The sequence below is a fragment of the Ascaphus truei genome, chromosome 5 (assembly GCF_040206685.1).
Source record: "Ascaphus truei isolate aAscTru1 chromosome 5, aAscTru1.hap1, whole genome shotgun sequence".
In the NCBI taxonomy this organism is placed as follows: domain Eukaryota; kingdom Metazoa; phylum Chordata; class Amphibia; order Anura; family Ascaphidae; genus Ascaphus; species Ascaphus truei.
The window spans coordinates 237,599,561-237,616,992 of NC_134487.1; the positions used below are offsets into that span (position 1 = coordinate 237,599,561).

Sequence of the window (17,432 nt, forward strand, 5' to 3'; positions counted from 1 at the left end):
TCTCTCCTCTCTTTCTCTCTTCCAACATCCCTCTCCTCTCCAAATCTCTCTCCACCTCCCTATCTCTCTCTCTCTCTCTGTCGCACTCCATCTCTCCCCATCAGTCTCTCTCCCTCCATCCCTCTCCCAATCTCTCCCTCCATTCCACTCCTCTTCTCCACTTTTCCTTCTCTCTGTATTTGTATGTATGTATTTTTTCTTTTGGTTGTTTTTTTTCTTCTTTCTTTGGCTCCTATTTTTAGTCTCTCTCCTTCTTCTCCATCTGTCCCTTCTCTATCCTCCCCCTCCTGCACTCTCTCCCTGTCTCTTTTCTATGTGACTCTTATTTTTTTTATGTGCCGTGCACTCTCTTCCCCCTGCATGGCTGCATCTTCTCCAATATTGCTCTTTGTGCGAAAGCCAGGGTCAAAGGTCAGAGGTCACAAAGCACTCAGGACACAGGGAAGCTCCCATGGTCACGGAAATGAATGTCACAAGTGCCACTGACCAGTGTGACATTTGGCATCTGATGTCCAATGTTACAGCACAGTGCTGCCCACACAATACAGTCTGTCTCTGCAGCTCAGTGTCCTGTCTCTATACAGGCATACCCCGCATTAACGTACGCAATGGGACCGGAGCATGTATGTAAAGCGAAAATGTACTTAAAGTGGAGCACTACCTTTTCCCACTTATCGATGCATGTACTGTACTGCAATCGTTATATACGTGCATAACTGATGTAAATAACGCATTTGTAACAGGCTCTATAGTCTCCTCGCTTGCGCACAGCTTTGGTACAGGTAGGGAGCCGGTATTGCTGTTCAGGACGTGATGACAGGCACATGCGTGAGCTGCCGTTTGCCTATTGGGCGATATGTACTTACTCGCGAGTGTACTTAAAGTGAGTGTACTTAAAGCGGGGTATGCCTGTATATGGGATCCTCTCCCCCTCTTCCTTATCAATATATCTATCTACCCTCTTTTTCCCTTCACTCTCTGTCTCTCACACGCTCTCTCTCCTCCCCCTCCCCCCCATTCTCCCACCCTCTCTAATTGCTGTGTGGGTGAGGGATGTGGCAGGACATATTGACAATCTATTTGATGTAAAGTCCTGTCGGTTTTTGTGATCTCTTTCCCCTACCCTTCGGTTATCTTCCCTTTAATCCCCTCACCTCCTAACACTCCCGTACCCCTTGGACAATTTGTGCAATGTGGGCCACCACCTCTGCTGGGTCACCCTACTGAGTGAGTCACCTCCCAAATATAAACAGGGCTGTCCATAAACTGTAACACACACACACAATGTATTACACACACACATTCACTGTATCACTCACACACACACTGAATCATACACAGACTGTCGAACACATTGACACTGTATTACACATACTTACACTACATCACTCACACACACTGTATCGCAGACACACACTGAATCACATTCATGTATCACACACACACACACACACACACACAATGTATTACTCACATACAGACATACACACATTGTATCACACAAACATGCTCTTTATCACACACATATACTGTATCACACACACAATGTGTCACACACACACACACTCACACAATGTGTCGCACACCTACACACAATGTAACATACACACATATTGTACCAGAGATGCACAGACGCACGCACGCACGCTGTGCCAAACACACATACTGTACACTGTATCACACACTGTTTCGCAGTGCAAATCTTGGACAGTTCCGAGATTAACATATGAACTAAATGAATCAAAGATGAACGTAATGAGGACACAATGTAACATACACACATATTGTACCAGAGATGCACAGACGCACGCACGCACGCTGTGCCAAACACACATACACTGTATCACACACTGTTTCGCAGTGCAAATCTTGGACAGTTCCGAGATTAACATATGAACTAAATGAATCAAAGATGAACGTAATGAGGACAATGAAAACAGTGTTCTATGTTCTGTTCTGTTTCATGACTGGTCCCCCTCCCCCCATAAGTCTGACTCCTCTGCCTTCTGTCTCTTAGGAGTCAATTTATCAAACTCCCCTTTCTGCAAAACTGGGTCACAACCGATGGCCCAAATGACACCACATTTATCAGAAGGGAAAAAAACGCTAACTTCACTGGGATCCTTTACTTTGATAAATCTTGTTCCCTTTTTGCACTGGTTTTGAGAAAGTTTTACAGCCGGGAGACTTTAGTGAATACCCCCCTTATAGTGTCTGCTTCCTGTGTAAAAAAAAAACATTAGTATCTCTGGCCTTTATTAAACTGTAATCCTGTTTGTATGGGATTTCATAAACATGTTTTGGAGTCCCAGGGTTGCTTCTTTATTAGAAAACCTTCTGGGTTGATGAATGCCCTGAATTAGCAGAGGGAAGGGACAGACATATTATGGCCACCAGCTTCTTCCGGGAGACAATGATGGAACCAGATTTCTACATATCAATGAGTCTGGGCTGGGAGTCACCTTGTCAGATTGTGGTCCCACATTGTAAACAGTAGACTCTACTCCAAAGAGCTTACAAACTAGGCTTTGGTTGGATGCCTTGATAATGTCATGTGAAGTGGGTATATGGTCTGAAGACTGGATTACCCGGCTATAGGATGGTATAAGAGGCACAGAGAGATAAAGGGATGCGCCTACGCAAAGCCAGTGTGACTCCTGCTGGAATCAAATCCATAGACTTGTGAGATCACCGTCCGGATATGGGAGTCAACTAAGTGAATTGTCTTTCCCTAACTAATCCTTTATCAGTGAGAAAGCATAAATGGGACACCACATCTCGGCAAGAGTTCACTTATAAAAAGAGGGCGGTAGGCAGAGGATATCACCCCTGCCCTTAGTAACTTTGGGTTCTGGTTGGCAGATAATCCTTCTCTCCTCCCTGCCCCCTCCACCAGCCTTTAGGGAGCGCACAAACCTGACTAACGCCCCCTCCCCCTGCTGTTTGCATGCAGTCATTGCATCCAGCAGATTCTTGAAGCAGTCCTCCACTGCCATCAAATGGGGGTTGTCCACAGAGACCTGAAGGTGAGTTTCGTGTCTACCCCCCTACCTTGCGCTCCTGCCATCTGCATGCCAAGCTGGACATCACCCCCTCCCCCATACACAACGTGCTCTTGGGGGGGCTTTGCATCTGTTTTTTTCAGCTGTGGTTTGGGGGCGGACTATCATGGCAGTTGGAGATTTGGTTTTGGGGGAGCTACTTTATTTTCAGGGGTGCATGGCATGGGGGGGGGGGAAAGGGTTAATTATGTCTACTTGATGCTAATGAGTGTGACTTTGTGCCCAGATGTTTATATTTGTTTGTTTATTCTGTGTGCTAGAGCAGGGGGTTAAGTGACCCACATTCTATACACCCACTCTTCTTACCCCTCTGCTGCTCATCTCCCGTAGTGCCCATCTCACTGCAGTTTACTTGGCATCACTCTGCCAGCTGCCCTGTCTGTACCATCTGCTGTGCCAGGCAGAGAGAAGGGTGGCAGAGAGACACAGCCGAGGTGCCAGTCGTGTGCCAGACACAAGGGCATTTCTCAGGGGCCATGACGCCTGCTGCATCTGTTCCTGTAAGAGACCCATTGTGGGAGTTGGCATAGAGAGGCAGCAACACTGTGTGAGATGGGCAGAGAGGATGGGTGCAGGTAATAAGGACAAGAGACATGCAGACAAGAGAGGGAGCTGAAAGAGAAAGCTGATAGAAAGGGGAGAGGGAGAGCTGTGAGAAAGTGGAGAGGGGAGCTGCGAGAGAGGGGAGCTGCGAGAAAGGGGAGAGGGGAACTGCGAGAAAGGGGAGAGGGGAGCTGCGAGAGGGGGGAGCTCTGACAAAGGGGAGAGGGGAGCTGCCAGTTAGGAAAGGGAGAGCAAAACATAAGCCCAGATCCATAAAAGGGTGCTAAAGCTTTAGCAGACCTTTAATCCTATTCAAATGAATAGGAATAGGAGTAAAAGTGTGCTAAAGTTCTGCACCCTTTTTGTGGATCTGGGCCATGGGCCATGGGCCATGGGCGCAATGTATGAAGAAATGGGTCTGCGCTGAAGCATTTGTGTCTAACAAATTAGCATTTTCTTTGCGTTATTCACACCATACAGTACGTATGACGAGTATTTATATTGTTGTAGAATTTGGCTCATTTGGCCTTTAAAGAAACTTATTACAAATGACAGTACAAGGATTGCTAAGAATGAACATTGCATTGATACATATTGCTGCACTATAAAACAACCCAGAAAATCTTAACTAACGCAAGACATTTCTTCATACATATGATTTCTACACCTGCACCTGTAATTCTGCCCTAATCACTTCCTCCCACTTGCTCCATGATGAATCCCTAATATTGTTGCAGACCAACGCAGACATAGAAGAAAATGGCGCACAGAAGAGTAATATATAGACACTGCCTGACGCAGATATATTGCAGCTCAATCTGGGACAAAATAATTACTCTGTGCTAATGTTTAGGGAATGATACACAGACCCTCTTGAGGATAAGAGAGACACAAAGGTGCCCGGAGTCTATAAAGAACACAATAAGGAGAGAGAGCGATGTGTAACTTATAGCCCTTATGCAATATGCAGTGTAGGGGCTTCCGTGCTCTGGAGACGAGATCAGCTCTGGGGCTAAATTCTTCTTCAGCACAGGGAAGAGACTTCACAGTGTCTTGAATAAGGGCCTGAGAATAGAGAGAGCGGCTGAGAGAAGATGAGGGTGCGGAGAGTCCAATTTAGAAGTGGTTCTGGGTACTGAGTATTTTGAGCATTCGTTCAGACAGAAGCCCCAAAATCTCAGGGCTGCCTTCCTCACTGTGAGTAACAGCACATCCATTAATAACAGCCGGAGAACCTTCTGCTCGCCAGCAAGTGTAAAGGAGCAGCCGTGAAGCTGGCGGACTTTGGACTGGCTATAGAGGTGCAGGGGGAGCAACAGGCATGGTTCGGTGAGTTGGGGCGCGGGTTGCGGGGGTTGGAGGCTGGAAGAGGTTCACCTGTGGGGATGGGGGCAGGACACACACAGAACCACAAGCAAAATCCTCCCATTACTAAAGAGGTAGCACTGCACTGTGACACTGTTCGCAAGAGCTTAAAATCTACGACCACAGTCAGGTGTCAAAGCCATATTTACAGGGGGTAAAATACGATCGTAATAAAGGGTGTGGAGTACCACCACTTTTATATTTAGTACATTTACAGTTTCACTTTCTTTAAAAGGAAAAACATGATTTTTTTTCTTCTTCTGATTTCAAAGCATAAAATCACACAGAGTACCTCTACTTTTTTTTAAGGAGTGCCGACTGCTACACCTGCACATGGTCATTTCTTCTGTGAAATCTCATGCCCTGCCTGACATCCCTGTGTTTGTTCCTATGCAAAATAGAAGAACATAAACTCACTTTGTGATAAGGAATAAGATATTGGGGCCGATTCACTAAGCTACGTTAAGTAGCGCTAAAATGGGTTCTATCGCTCGGCCGCAAAAGGCTGAAGCCATAAGCGCTATTCACTAAGGCTGTTTGGCACGTTTACGGCCAGCCTTAACCAAAAGGGCCATAGCGCGCGATCACCTTTTCCCCCCCCTGTTATCGTGCTAAAAGTTATTTAGCACAATAACTATTATAAACAAAGCAGCCTGTAAGAACTGCATGGAGACGCTGCGTCTCAATGCACGGTTCTTACAGGCGATCGTGCTGGCCAAATATGAGTTTTAATAGTAGTATACATGAGCAGGGGGTCATCTGAACCGCATTGGTTTCAGGTCCGAGGACCCCCTACTTCAGGAGTTACAGGCCCCTTTATGGGGTGTCGGTATCCCCTGCAGAATTTAAATGTCCCGGTCACGTGACGCGGGAGCTTTAAAGTGCAGGGGATACCGGCACCCCATAAAGGGGCCTGTAACTCCTGAAGTAGGGGGTCCTCGGACCTGAAACCAATGTGTTTCAGCTCAGGAGAGCCCCTGCACATCTACACTTGTATTAAAAAAACACATAACAATAAATAATAATTCATTACCATAGTGGCTATCCGCTATGGTAATGAAGCTGCATTAATGTACATTTTAGTAATAGTGTGCGGGAGCAGGGGGTCCCCTGCTACCGCACAATATTAATAAAAATACATTAAAGCAGCTTCATTACCTTAGTGGCTATCCGCTAAGGCAATGAAGGGGTTAAGGCATAATAGCATGTTTATTGGGGACAATTGCTCCCAATAAACATAGCAATATACCACACACATCCCCCTCACCCCCTAACACATACTATACATTAATGTGCAAAATTACTATTATCCACATATGGATAATAATGCATTTGCCCATTAAATATACATTAATACATTAAATACATTTTGTACTCACCCTTGTCCGGCACCCACGATGAAGGCCAGCCGCATCTTCCTCCCTGTCCATACAGTGGTGTGCTGAAAAATATACAAAATAAGAAAAAGTGCCAAACTAATGTCCCCTAACCCCTTAATGACCTTAGCGGTTATTAACCGCTACAGTCATTAAGGGGTTAAGCCACCCTGACCCGATACCCACCCTTCACCCATTTATTTGTACAGTGGCTTCATCATGTGTATATATATATATATATATATATATATATATATATATATATATATATATATATATATATATATATATATACACACTGTATATGCATGATTAACCAATATACAAATAAATACTGTACATGACCAAATACAAATCTCTCCCAATATCAAACAGCACCAAGCTCAATCAATATCTAATAAATCAAAATACAAACACTCAATTTGACAATGTGTACATGATACAAATAATCTTTGCATCATATATACTATGTCAAAGAATGTTCCAAATCAAAGACACTAATCCAAACAAGATAAAAATACAATCATTAAAGAAAAACAAAGCATCAACACAATTAATTTACCATCAATTAATCCAATCACCAATCAATTACAATACAAATCAATTACACACTTCAAATCCAACAAACAAACCATTGTGAACAATATTCTATGTCAAAGTAACCATCAAAATAAATCTATCTTCCAAAAATAAGCCAATAAAATAATCTATAGCAATCAGCCTTTAACTAAACATTAGCAAAAATGACATGTACATTATAAACACATTTTAACACAAAGCAGCCAATTGCAATTCCAAAAAACATCCAAACAAGTCAAGCCAACAAGTTTTTATTATACCTGTGTGTATGTCCATCTATAGTTTACAGACATAAATACAGGTGCAATAAAAGAGCATGAAAAACAATTGAAACACGTTAAAAATCAACATACAATACAACCACTGATTTGTCCTGTACGTATGTATACCCATAGTGACATACATACAATCAGGACAAATAAATGGACATTAAAAAAAAAATATGGACGTCAGGAAAAAAATGCCAAAAAACCTGTAAAATAAAATTAAAATAAATTTTATTTTTTTACTTACCATTAGATGAACCAGTCACAGCAATCAAGGGGAACCGGAAGCACTGGAGCAGCTAATCCAACAACAGGAACCAGGTAACCATAAAATAAAAAAAACATTACCATCCACAAGTGTCTTTATCTTCTTTTTTCTAGTTGTAATCCATAGCGGGTGTCTTCTCCGTCTTCTTCTGTCTTCTTCCGGGGTCTTCTTATCTTCATATGCCACGCCCTGGTCTTCTTTCTTCATAGGAGGTCTTTCCTCCTCGGCGTCTAGCCTGAAAATGAGACGACATAGGCTTTTAAAGGCCTATGACGTCACATTTTCATCATATGGTTCTCACGGTCCTGATTTGGCCGTGAAAAACATGTGTTTTGGCCAAAAAAAAAAAATGATGTAATTTAAAGGCAATGAAAGCACAGCCAATCAGAATTGGCTGTGCTTGAATTGCCTTTAAGATGACATCATGAACAGAAAGAGGGCCGGCCTCACATGGTACGGTAGCCAATCAGAGCGTGGGAACTCCATCCCAACTCTGATTGGCTCAAGTAGACCATGTGACAGAGGCTTTGGGGAGAATGGATGTGACGTTACTGAAAGCCTGTCACATGGTACTTGAGCCAATCAGAGTTGGGATGTATTCCCCACGCTCTGATTGGCTACCGTGCCATGTGAGGCCGGCCATCTTTCTTTTCATGACGTCATCTTAAAGGCAATTGAAGCACAGCCAATTCTGATGGCTGTCCTTTCATTGCCTTTAAATGACGTCATCATTTTTTTTTTGTCGGCCAAAACACATGGTTTTCACGGCCCAATCATGACCGTGAGAACCATATGACGAAAATGTGACGTCATAGGCCTTTAAAAGCCTATGTCGTCTCATTTTCAGGCTAGACGCCGAGGAGGAAAGACCTCCTATGAAGAAAGAAGACCAGGGCATGGCGTATGAAGATAAGAAGACCCCGGAAGAAGACAGAAGAAGACAGAGAAGACCCCCACTATGGATTACAACTAGAAAAAAGAAGATAAAGACACTTGTGGATGGTAATGGTTTTTTTATTTTATGGTTACCTGGTTCCTGTTGTTGGACTAGCTGCTCCAGTGCTTCCGGTTCCCCTTGATTGCTGTGACTGGTTCATCTAATGGTAAGTAAAAAAATAAAATGTATTTTAATTTTATTTTACAGGTTTTTTGGCATTTTTTTTCCTGACGTCCATATTTTTTAATGTCCATTTATTTGTCCTGAATGTATGTATGTCACTATGGGTATACATACGTACAGGACAAATCAGTGGTTGTATTGTATGTTGATTTTTAACGTGTTTCGATTGTTTTTCATGCTCTTTTATTGCACCTGTATTTATGTCTGTAAACTATAGATGGACATACATACAGGTATAATAAAAACTTGTTGGCTTGACTTGTTTGGATGTTTTTTGGAATTGCAATTGGCTGCTTTGTGTTAAAATGTGTTTATAATGTACATGTCATTTTTGCTAATGTTTAGTTAAAGGCTGGTTGCTATAGATTATTTTATTGGCTTATTTTTGGAAGATAGATTTATTTTGATGGTTACTTTGACATAGATTATTTTTCACAATGGTTTGTTTGTTGGATTTGAAGTGTGTAATTGATTTGTATTGTAATTGATTGGTGATTGGATTAATTGATGGTAAATTAATTGTGTTGATGCTTTGTTTTTCTTTAATGATTGTATTTGTATCTTGTTTGGATTAGTGTCTTTGATTTGGAGCATTGTTTGACATAGTATATATGATGCAAAGATTATTTGTATCATGTACACATTGTCAAATTGAGTGTTTGTATTTTGATTTATTAGATATTGATTGAGCTTGGTGCTGTTTGTATTTGGAGAGATTTGTATTTGGCCATGTACAGTATTTATTTGTATATTGGTTAATCATGTATATACAGTATATATATATATATATATATATATATATATATATATATATATATATATATATACACACACACACATGATGAAGCCACTGTACAAATAAATGGGTGAAGGGTGGGTATCGGGTCAGGGTGGCTTAACCCCTTAATAACTGTAGCGGTTAATAACTGCTAAGGTCATTAAGGGGTTAGGGGACATTAGTTTGGCACTTTTTCTTATTTTATATATTTTTCAGCACCCCAGTGTATGGACTGGGAGGAAGATGCGGGTGGCCTTCATCGTGGGTGCCAGACAAGGGTGAGTACAACATATATTTATTGTATTAATGTATATTTAATGGGCAAATGCATTATTATCCATATGTGAATAGTAATTTTGCACATTAATGTAGTGTATGTGTTAGGGGACGGGGGTATTTTTTTACAGTATTGTTTAATTTTTGGGGGCACACCATTGGTACCGCAGGCCCGCAGGGACCCCTGGACGGCCGCGGGGACCCCGGATGCCTCTGGATGGCCACGGGGACCCCCGCGGGGACCCCCGGACACCCCCGCGCGCCTGTTGTATGAATGGTGTGCCAGCAAAAAGGTAAACAATTAAATTTTTTCTAAGTCCAGCTCCTTTTGCGCCTGCCTTTTGCTGGCACGTTTGTTTGGCGCGGTTTTTAAGGCCGATTCATTTAGCGCTGCTTAGTGAATCGGTAGTACTGGCAAAAATCAGCACAAAAGGCTGCTTGTGCGCATTTTGCGCCGAGGGCAAAAAAATTACCTTTTAAGAGCGATAAAGCGTAGTTATCACTGCTTAGTGAATCTCACTGCAGCCTTATTGGGCTTAAAGGGTACTTTGCGCTCTTAAAGCCACTTAACGTAGCTTAGTGAATCGGCCCCTGTGTATTTAATACGATACAATGTTTATATACAGTATGCATGATATGGGCACATCAATGTATCTTATATACCATGTTATTAATAATTACTATATATGCATAGTGCCATAGATAGAAGACCCATGGATACAATCTTTCTTTCCCACTGACCCTTTTCATGGTTCAGCAATTTTGTATCTGGGTATTAAATAAACCAGTGTAGTTCAGATATTCCTTTATTCTGTATTTGATGTTGTGACGATAGACCCTATCTATGTTCAGTATTCTCTCACTGAAATATATGTTTTTGATTTATTAACTTAAAAATATTTTTGGGGCCAGGACAGAATGACCCCAACCTGTTTTATGTGTTTGTCTAGAAGTGGGGTTATCCGTGAGCAAACCTGGTCTGTGTTTGTGGGGCGATTGAAAACATAGGTCCACAACTCTTTTTGACTGTAGAAATAAGCAAAGCTTTTTTTAATGTACTTTAACATAAATTCCTCATGTGATCTGGGTAACGCAAGAGGTGGCGAGGAAGACATTCTACATGTCTGTATAAGTTGACTAAATACAAGATATTTGGGATTCGATGGAATTCACAAGGATGTGAAAGATTTATTTATAACAAGGGAGCTCAGCTGATTAAATGAATACCAAATATGACAGGTTGGTCTATGTTACGTATGAGATACATATTTCACCTTCAAAGATTAAAGTTACCCTATCATGATGAATTATCCACGTGTATTTTAATTACACAAATGCAACGTTGAAGGTGGCATTCTTATCATAGAAAGAAAGTTATGAGGGTATTTTTATACTCAGGCATTTTTGTAATGCAAAAAAATATTTTGTCTTCACCAGCCATAAAAATGTTACTAGAGAGTGAAGCCCCATAAGGTGGGCTTATTCAGTTTCCAATGCAGGGGCTTTTAGGATGAAAGCCATGCATATGGTATATGAAGTTAGAATTCAACAAGAGGTGTGTTTTATGTCGGCAAGACACGTGAATTATCATCTTCCAAACTTCAAAGAACTCTTTTGGGAGGGAACTGATGTGTGTTGCATAGAGGCGAATCTAGGAGTGGGGCAGCTACACAGGGCCCAGCAGTTTAGGGGCGCAGGTCGGGCAGGTGGGCCGTTGGTTAGAGGAGACAGGCAGTAGAGGAGGGAGTAGGATGGCGGCAGCAGCAGAGGTCCAACCCAGAAATCAGTTACAACTTCCGGTGTCTGCGGCCAGGACGGACCCCCCTCCCTGCTCCACAGGTAGGGACTTGCCTACTAAACAGGGGGGAGGAAAGAGAGAATCGGGGAGGCATGGGGGGAGAAAATGGTGGGGGAAACATATTTTTAAAATGTAACTTGTAACTCAAATTAACCTTCTGTGTGTTGAAGTGGTAGAATACTGAATATAGATAAGGCCTAGCATCACAGATGTATAAGCCCCTTTGAAGGGAAAGTGCTCCATGTATCCAGTACTATTTAGTTAAAGAGCTATAAGTTGGGGATAGGGGTGCATTTGGGGATAGGGGAGGGGATTGATCCTGTGCCCTCTCTGACAGGCTTTGCGGGCACTCCCGGGTACCTGTCCCCTGAGGTTCTTAGGAAGGAGGCATATGGAAAGCCGGTGGATATCTGGGCATGTGGTAAGGGAGAAGAAGGGAGATGAGGAGGGTGGGAACTGTGAGAGGAGGGGGAGGTGAGACAGTAGGGGGTGAAGGAGGAATGGAAAAGGGAGGAGAGGGCAGAGGAGAGTACCTGTGAGTAGAGGGAGGTTGGAGGGGTGTGAGTGAGAGGAGGGGGAGTGGAAGGGATGCAAGAGAGAGAAGGGGAGGGAGAAGAGTGTGAGAGATGTGTGTGTGTGTGTGTGTGTGTGTGTGTGTGTGTGTGTGTGTGTGTGTGTGTGTGTGTGTGTGTGTGTGTGTGTGTGTGTGTGTGTATGAGTGAAGGGTGGGTGTGAGGGCGAGGAGGGGGAGTGTGAAGGAGGGGGTTTGAGGTACAGGAGGGAGGTACAGTGCCCCTGCTGTAATTGTCTGACTGCGCTGTTCTCCCCACCCTCCAAGGTGTGATTCTTTACATCCTACTTGTTGGATACCCCCCTTTTTGGGATGAGGATCAGCACAAGCTGTACCAGCAGATCAAGGCTGGGGCGTATGACGTGAGTATGCCTAACCTGGAGTATTAATACTAAGGACCCTCACCAATGCAACATTATGCCACAGTGTTGGAGTATTAATCTTCAATCCCCTTATAGGATGAAATATTCTCAAGCCTGATACTGAAGTACTAATGCTCAATTACAGTTTATAGGGGTAAATATCCACAGCCGTGCCACTGGATAATTAGTACTCAATCTCCTTATAGTAGTAAGGATCCTCTGACCTGCTCCTGTACTAATAATACTCTTATCATCTTATGAAAGTCCTCATCTCTGTCTTTGTAGTAATAAAACATAATTCTTGAATTGGAGTAACAATGGGCCCTACCCTGTTACTGGAGTAATTACCCCACTATCCGGTTTCTAGAGTAACAATCCCCTACTATTCTACTGGAATATTAATACTCATGAATGTTCAAACCATCACTTTTTTGAATAGCAATCCTCCTCTCTCACTATAGTAACATTACATTATTTGTTTTAACATTCAGTCCTCTTTGGTAGCACCAAACCCTTCCTCTGCTAACTGATATTAGAACACAGCTCCCTCAATTTCCAGACCCTGTTTCAGGAGTAAATCCCAATACCTTTTTAACAGAGTAATGGGTGACTGATGTTAAACTACTTCTGTGGGCAGTACCTGAGTATTGTTAAACCCCCGCTGCCCCCCCCCCTCCCTGTTCTTTCTTCACCCTCCCCGCAGTTTCCATCTCCAGAGTGGGACACGGTGACACCCGAAGCCAAGAACCTCATCAACCAAATGCTAACCATCAACCCAACCAAACGCATAACTGCGCATGAAGCTCTCAAACACCCCTGGGTCTGTGTGAGTACCCCCTGTATCCACATACGGGACACAGCATAAAGGGGAGAGGAAGGGTAGTCACACTGGATTTTTTAAGTGAGCACTGGGGAAATGGAATCCAGCAGTTACTGCTGGGAAATGCATTCTGTTAGTAGGTTGGGGTTGGGATTATATCTCACCAGCAAGTGTTGGGGGAGCAGGGGGATGGGATCCACTTGTGACTGAGAAAGCAAAATAGGACCCACTAGTGGTGGTGGGAAAATTGGATCCACTGAGTGTGATCCACTAGTGTGTACCTGGAAGAATAGAATCCACTGGTGTGTGTGTGGGGAGGGGGGGGGGAGGGGGATGCAGCAGGGAGAAATAGGATCCATGGTGATCTTGGACAAGTGGGATCCAGTAGCAAGTGGTGATATGTGTGTGTGGGGGGGGCAAGGGAGATTCGGTACATTAGACGCTCTAGCGATCATGTTTGCCTTGAAGTGGCTGTCACACGCCCCATATAAGAGCGCCCTCCCTCTCCTCCCTCCAGCAACGCTCCACCGTGGCCTCCATGATGCACAGACAGGAGACCGTGGAGTGTCTGAAGAAATTCAATGCCCGTCGGAAGCTGAAGGTGAGTCCGGGGGGCTGCTTCAATGCACTTCCCCTTCCTACCTCCCCACAATGGGACCCCCAGACTCCCCGATAATCCCCCCTGTTATCTGCTCTTCACCCAGGGGGCCATCCTCACCACCATGCTGGCAACAAGGAACTTCTCTGGTAAGTGCACACTCCCCAGGCGTGAACCTGAGATTCCCCGAGCAATCCTCTGTAGCTGTCATCACTGCGGATTCCCTGGGTGATGCTCTGCAGATCTCCTCTCTGTGGCATTCCCCGAGCAATGCTCTGCAGATCTTCTCACTGTGGGATTTCCTGAGCGATGTTCTGCAGGTGTCTCCAATGCTGGACTCCCTGATACGAGTGTGATGTGCAGAGCGACGCTCTGCAGAGTGGGGGGTTACCGCCGTGTGTGTGTGTTTGAGGGGTTTCTCTCTGCTTATCTCTCCTTTATTTCTAGTCTGGCTTATTCTGCTTACTGCATCTCTCCTGTCTCTCCCGTTACTCTCCTATATTTCTTCCACTCCCGTTTCTCCCTCTCTCTTCACTATCTCTTCGTCTTCCCATACCTCACTCTATCTTTTGTATCATCATTAACTTCTCACTCTCTATCTGTCTTTCTCACACTCTCTCTCGTCCCCTTCTCTATACCCTCCCTCTCTCTACCCTCCCTCTCTTGTCCCCTTCTCTATACCCTCCCTCTCTTGTCCCCTTCTCTATACCCTCCCTCTCTCGTCCCCTTCTCTATACCCTCCCTCTCTCGTCCCCTTCTCTATACCCTCCCTCTCTCGTCCCCTTCTCTATACCCTCCCTCTCTCGTTCCCTTCTCTATACCCTCCCTCTCTCGTCCCCTTCTCTATACCCTCCCTCTCTCGTCCCCTTCTCTATACCCTCCCTCTTTCGTCCCCTTCTCTATACCCTACCTCTCTCGTCACCTTCTCTATACCCTACCTCTCTCGTCCCCTTCTCTATACCCTCCCTCTCTCATCTCCTTCTCTATACCCTCCCTTGTCCCCTTCTCTATACCCTCCCTCTCACGTCCACTTCTCTATACTCTCCATCTCTCATCCCCTTCTCTATACCCTTCCTCTCTCATCCTCTTCTCTATACCCTCCCTCTCTTGTCCCCTTCTCTATACCCTCCCTCTTTCGTCCCCTTCTCTATACCCTACCTCTCTCGTCACCTTCTCTATACCCTACCTCTCTCGTCCCCTTCTCTATACCCTCCCTCTCTCATCTCCTTCTCTATACCCTCCCTTGTCCCCTTCTCTATACCCTCCCTCTCACGTCCACTTCTCTATACTCTCCATCTCTCATCCCCTTCTCTATACCCTTCCTCTCTCATCCTCTTCTCTATACCCTCCCTCTCTCGTCCCCTACTCTATACCCTCCCTCTCCCACTTCTCTATACCCTCCCTCTCTCCCTTCTTCATACCCTTCCTCTCTGTCCCTTCTCTATACCCTTCCTCTCTGTCCCTTCTCTATACCCTCCCTCTCTCTCCCTTCTCTATACCCTCCTTCTCTCTCCTTCTCTATACCCTCCCTCTCTCCCTTCTCTATACCCTCCCTCTCTCGTCCCCTTCTCTATACCCTCCCTCTCTCTCCCTTCTCTATACCCTCCCTCTCGTCCCCTTCTCTATACCCTCCCTCATCCCCTTCTCTATACCCTCCCTCGTCCCCTTCTCTATACCCTCCCTCTCTCGTCCCCTTCTCTATACCCTCCCTCTCTCCCTTCTCTATACCCTCCTCTCCCTTCTATATACTCTCCCTCTCTCTCCCTTCTCTATACCCTCTCTCTCCCTTCTCTATATCCTCCCTCTCCCTTCTCTATACCCTCCCTCTCCCTTCTCTATATCCTCCCTCTCCCTTCTCTGTACCTTCTTCTCTCTCCCTTCTCTAAACCCTCCCTCTCTCCCTTCTCTATACTCTCCCTCTCTCTCCCTTCTCTATACCCTCCCTTGTCCCCTTCTCTATACCCTCCCTCTCTCGTCCCCTTCTCTATACCCTCCCTCTCTCCCTTCTCTATACCCTCCTCTCCCTTCTATATACTCTCCCTCTCTCTCCCTTCTCTATACCCTCTCTCTCCCTTCTCTATATCCTCCCTCTCCCTTCTCTATACCCTCCCTCTCCCTTCTCTATATCCTCCCTCTCCCTTCTCTGTACCTTCTTCTCTCTCCCTTCTCTAAACCCTCCCTCTCACCCTTCTCTATACCCTCCCTCTCCCTTCTCTGTACCTTCTTCTCTCTCCCTTCTCTAAACCCTCCCTCTCTCCCTTCTCTATACTCTCCCTCTCTCTCCCTTCTCTATACCCTCCCTTGTCCCCTTCTCTATACCCTCCCTCTCACGTCCACTTCTCTATACTCTCCATCTCGCATCCCCTTCTCTATACCCTTCCTCTCTCATCCTCTTCTCTATACCCTCCCTCTCTCGTCCCCTACTCTATACCCTCCCTCTCCCACTTCTCTATACCCTCCCTCTCTCCCTTCTTTATACCCTTCCTCTCTGTCCCTTCTCTATACCCTTCCTCTCTGTCCCTTCTCTATACCCTTCCTCTCTGTCCCTTCTCTATACCCTCCCTCTCTCTCCCTTCTCTATACCCTCCCTCTCCCTTCTCTATACCCTCCTTCTCTCTCCTTCTCTATACCCTCCCTTGTCCCCTTCTCTATACACTCCCTCGTCCCCTTCTCTATAACCTCCCTCTCTCGTCCCCTTCTCTATACCCTCCCTCTCTCGTCCCCTTCTCTATACCCTCCCTCTCTCGTCCCCTTCTCTATACCCTCCCTCTCTCGTCCCCTTCTCTATACCCTCCCTCTCTCCCTTCTCTATACCCTCCTCTCCCTTCTATATACTCTCCCTCTCTCTCCCTTCTCTATACCCTCTCTCTCCCTTCTCTATACCCTCCCTCTCCCTTCTCTATACCCTCCCTCTCCCTTCTATGTACCTTCTTCTCTCTCCCTTCTCTATACCCTCTCTATACCCTCTCTTTCCCTTATCTATACCCCCCTTCTCTCTGCCTTCTCTATACCCTCCCTCTCCCTTCTCTATACCCTCCCTCCCTTCTCTATACCCTCCCTTCTCTATACCCTCGCTCTCTCTTCTCTATACTCCTCTCTCTTCGCTCTTCCCCAATCCATCGTGCCTTCTTTCTCTCCTCCCCTCCCCCCCCCTTTCTCTGCTCTCACTCCCCTCACAGTGGGCAGACAGACCACGGCTCCTGCCACAATCACCACCGCCGCCACTAGTACAGCCCTGGGGTTGGTGGAACAAGGTAGTTGTGTCCTCAGAACACATTTCCCCTCCCCCACCCCACGTTTGCATTGTCTCCCACCCAACGCTACACCGCGAGGTGACTGCATGTGACTGCTGCTTACTCCCAGCTGCCTGCCTGCGTGGGTCATTAGGGGGCTGTATGGGGGTATCTCCCCCCTTGTAGAGCAGTAATAGGAGAGAGTGGCAGTGGCCTGGTGGTAATTAGCTTGGTCATGATGTTCAGACTGTGTTACAGTGTTTGTGTGTGTGTGTGTGTTTATATATATATATATAATATATATATGTATATATATGTGTATATATATATATATATATATATATATATATATATATATATATATATATATTGAAGCAAAAGGTGACACTGTGTTCCCATTTGCATGTCATTTCCCAG

At 45.0% G+C, this 17,432-nt stretch overlaps 1 protein-coding gene across 6 annotated transcripts in view; it reads left to right on the forward strand.

The window, feature by feature from the left end:
* Positions 1-17,432, forward strand: part of CAMK2B (calcium/calmodulin dependent protein kinase II beta) — a 105,658-nt gene that overhangs the window by 71,279 nt on the left and 16,947 nt on the right. For 3 of the 6 annotated variants that reach the window (XM_075601778.1, XM_075601774.1, XM_075601775.1), the window contains exons 6-13: positions 2,954-3,026; positions 4,832-4,934; positions 11,769-11,852; positions 12,270-12,364; positions 13,068-13,190; positions 13,702-13,785; positions 13,889-13,931; positions 16,962-17,036. In XM_075601778.1, coding sequence (XP_075457893.1) covers positions 2,954-3,026; positions 4,832-4,934; positions 11,769-11,852; positions 12,270-12,364; positions 13,068-13,190; positions 13,702-13,785; positions 13,889-13,931; positions 16,962-17,036 — 680 coding nt within the window. The remainder of the gene's footprint in view (positions 1-2,953; positions 3,027-4,831; positions 4,935-11,768; positions 11,853-12,269; positions 12,365-13,067; positions 13,191-13,701; positions 13,786-13,888; positions 13,932-16,961; positions 17,037-17,432) is intronic. The other 3 variants (XM_075601777.1, XM_075601779.1, XM_075601776.1) reach the window with 2 other exon arrangements.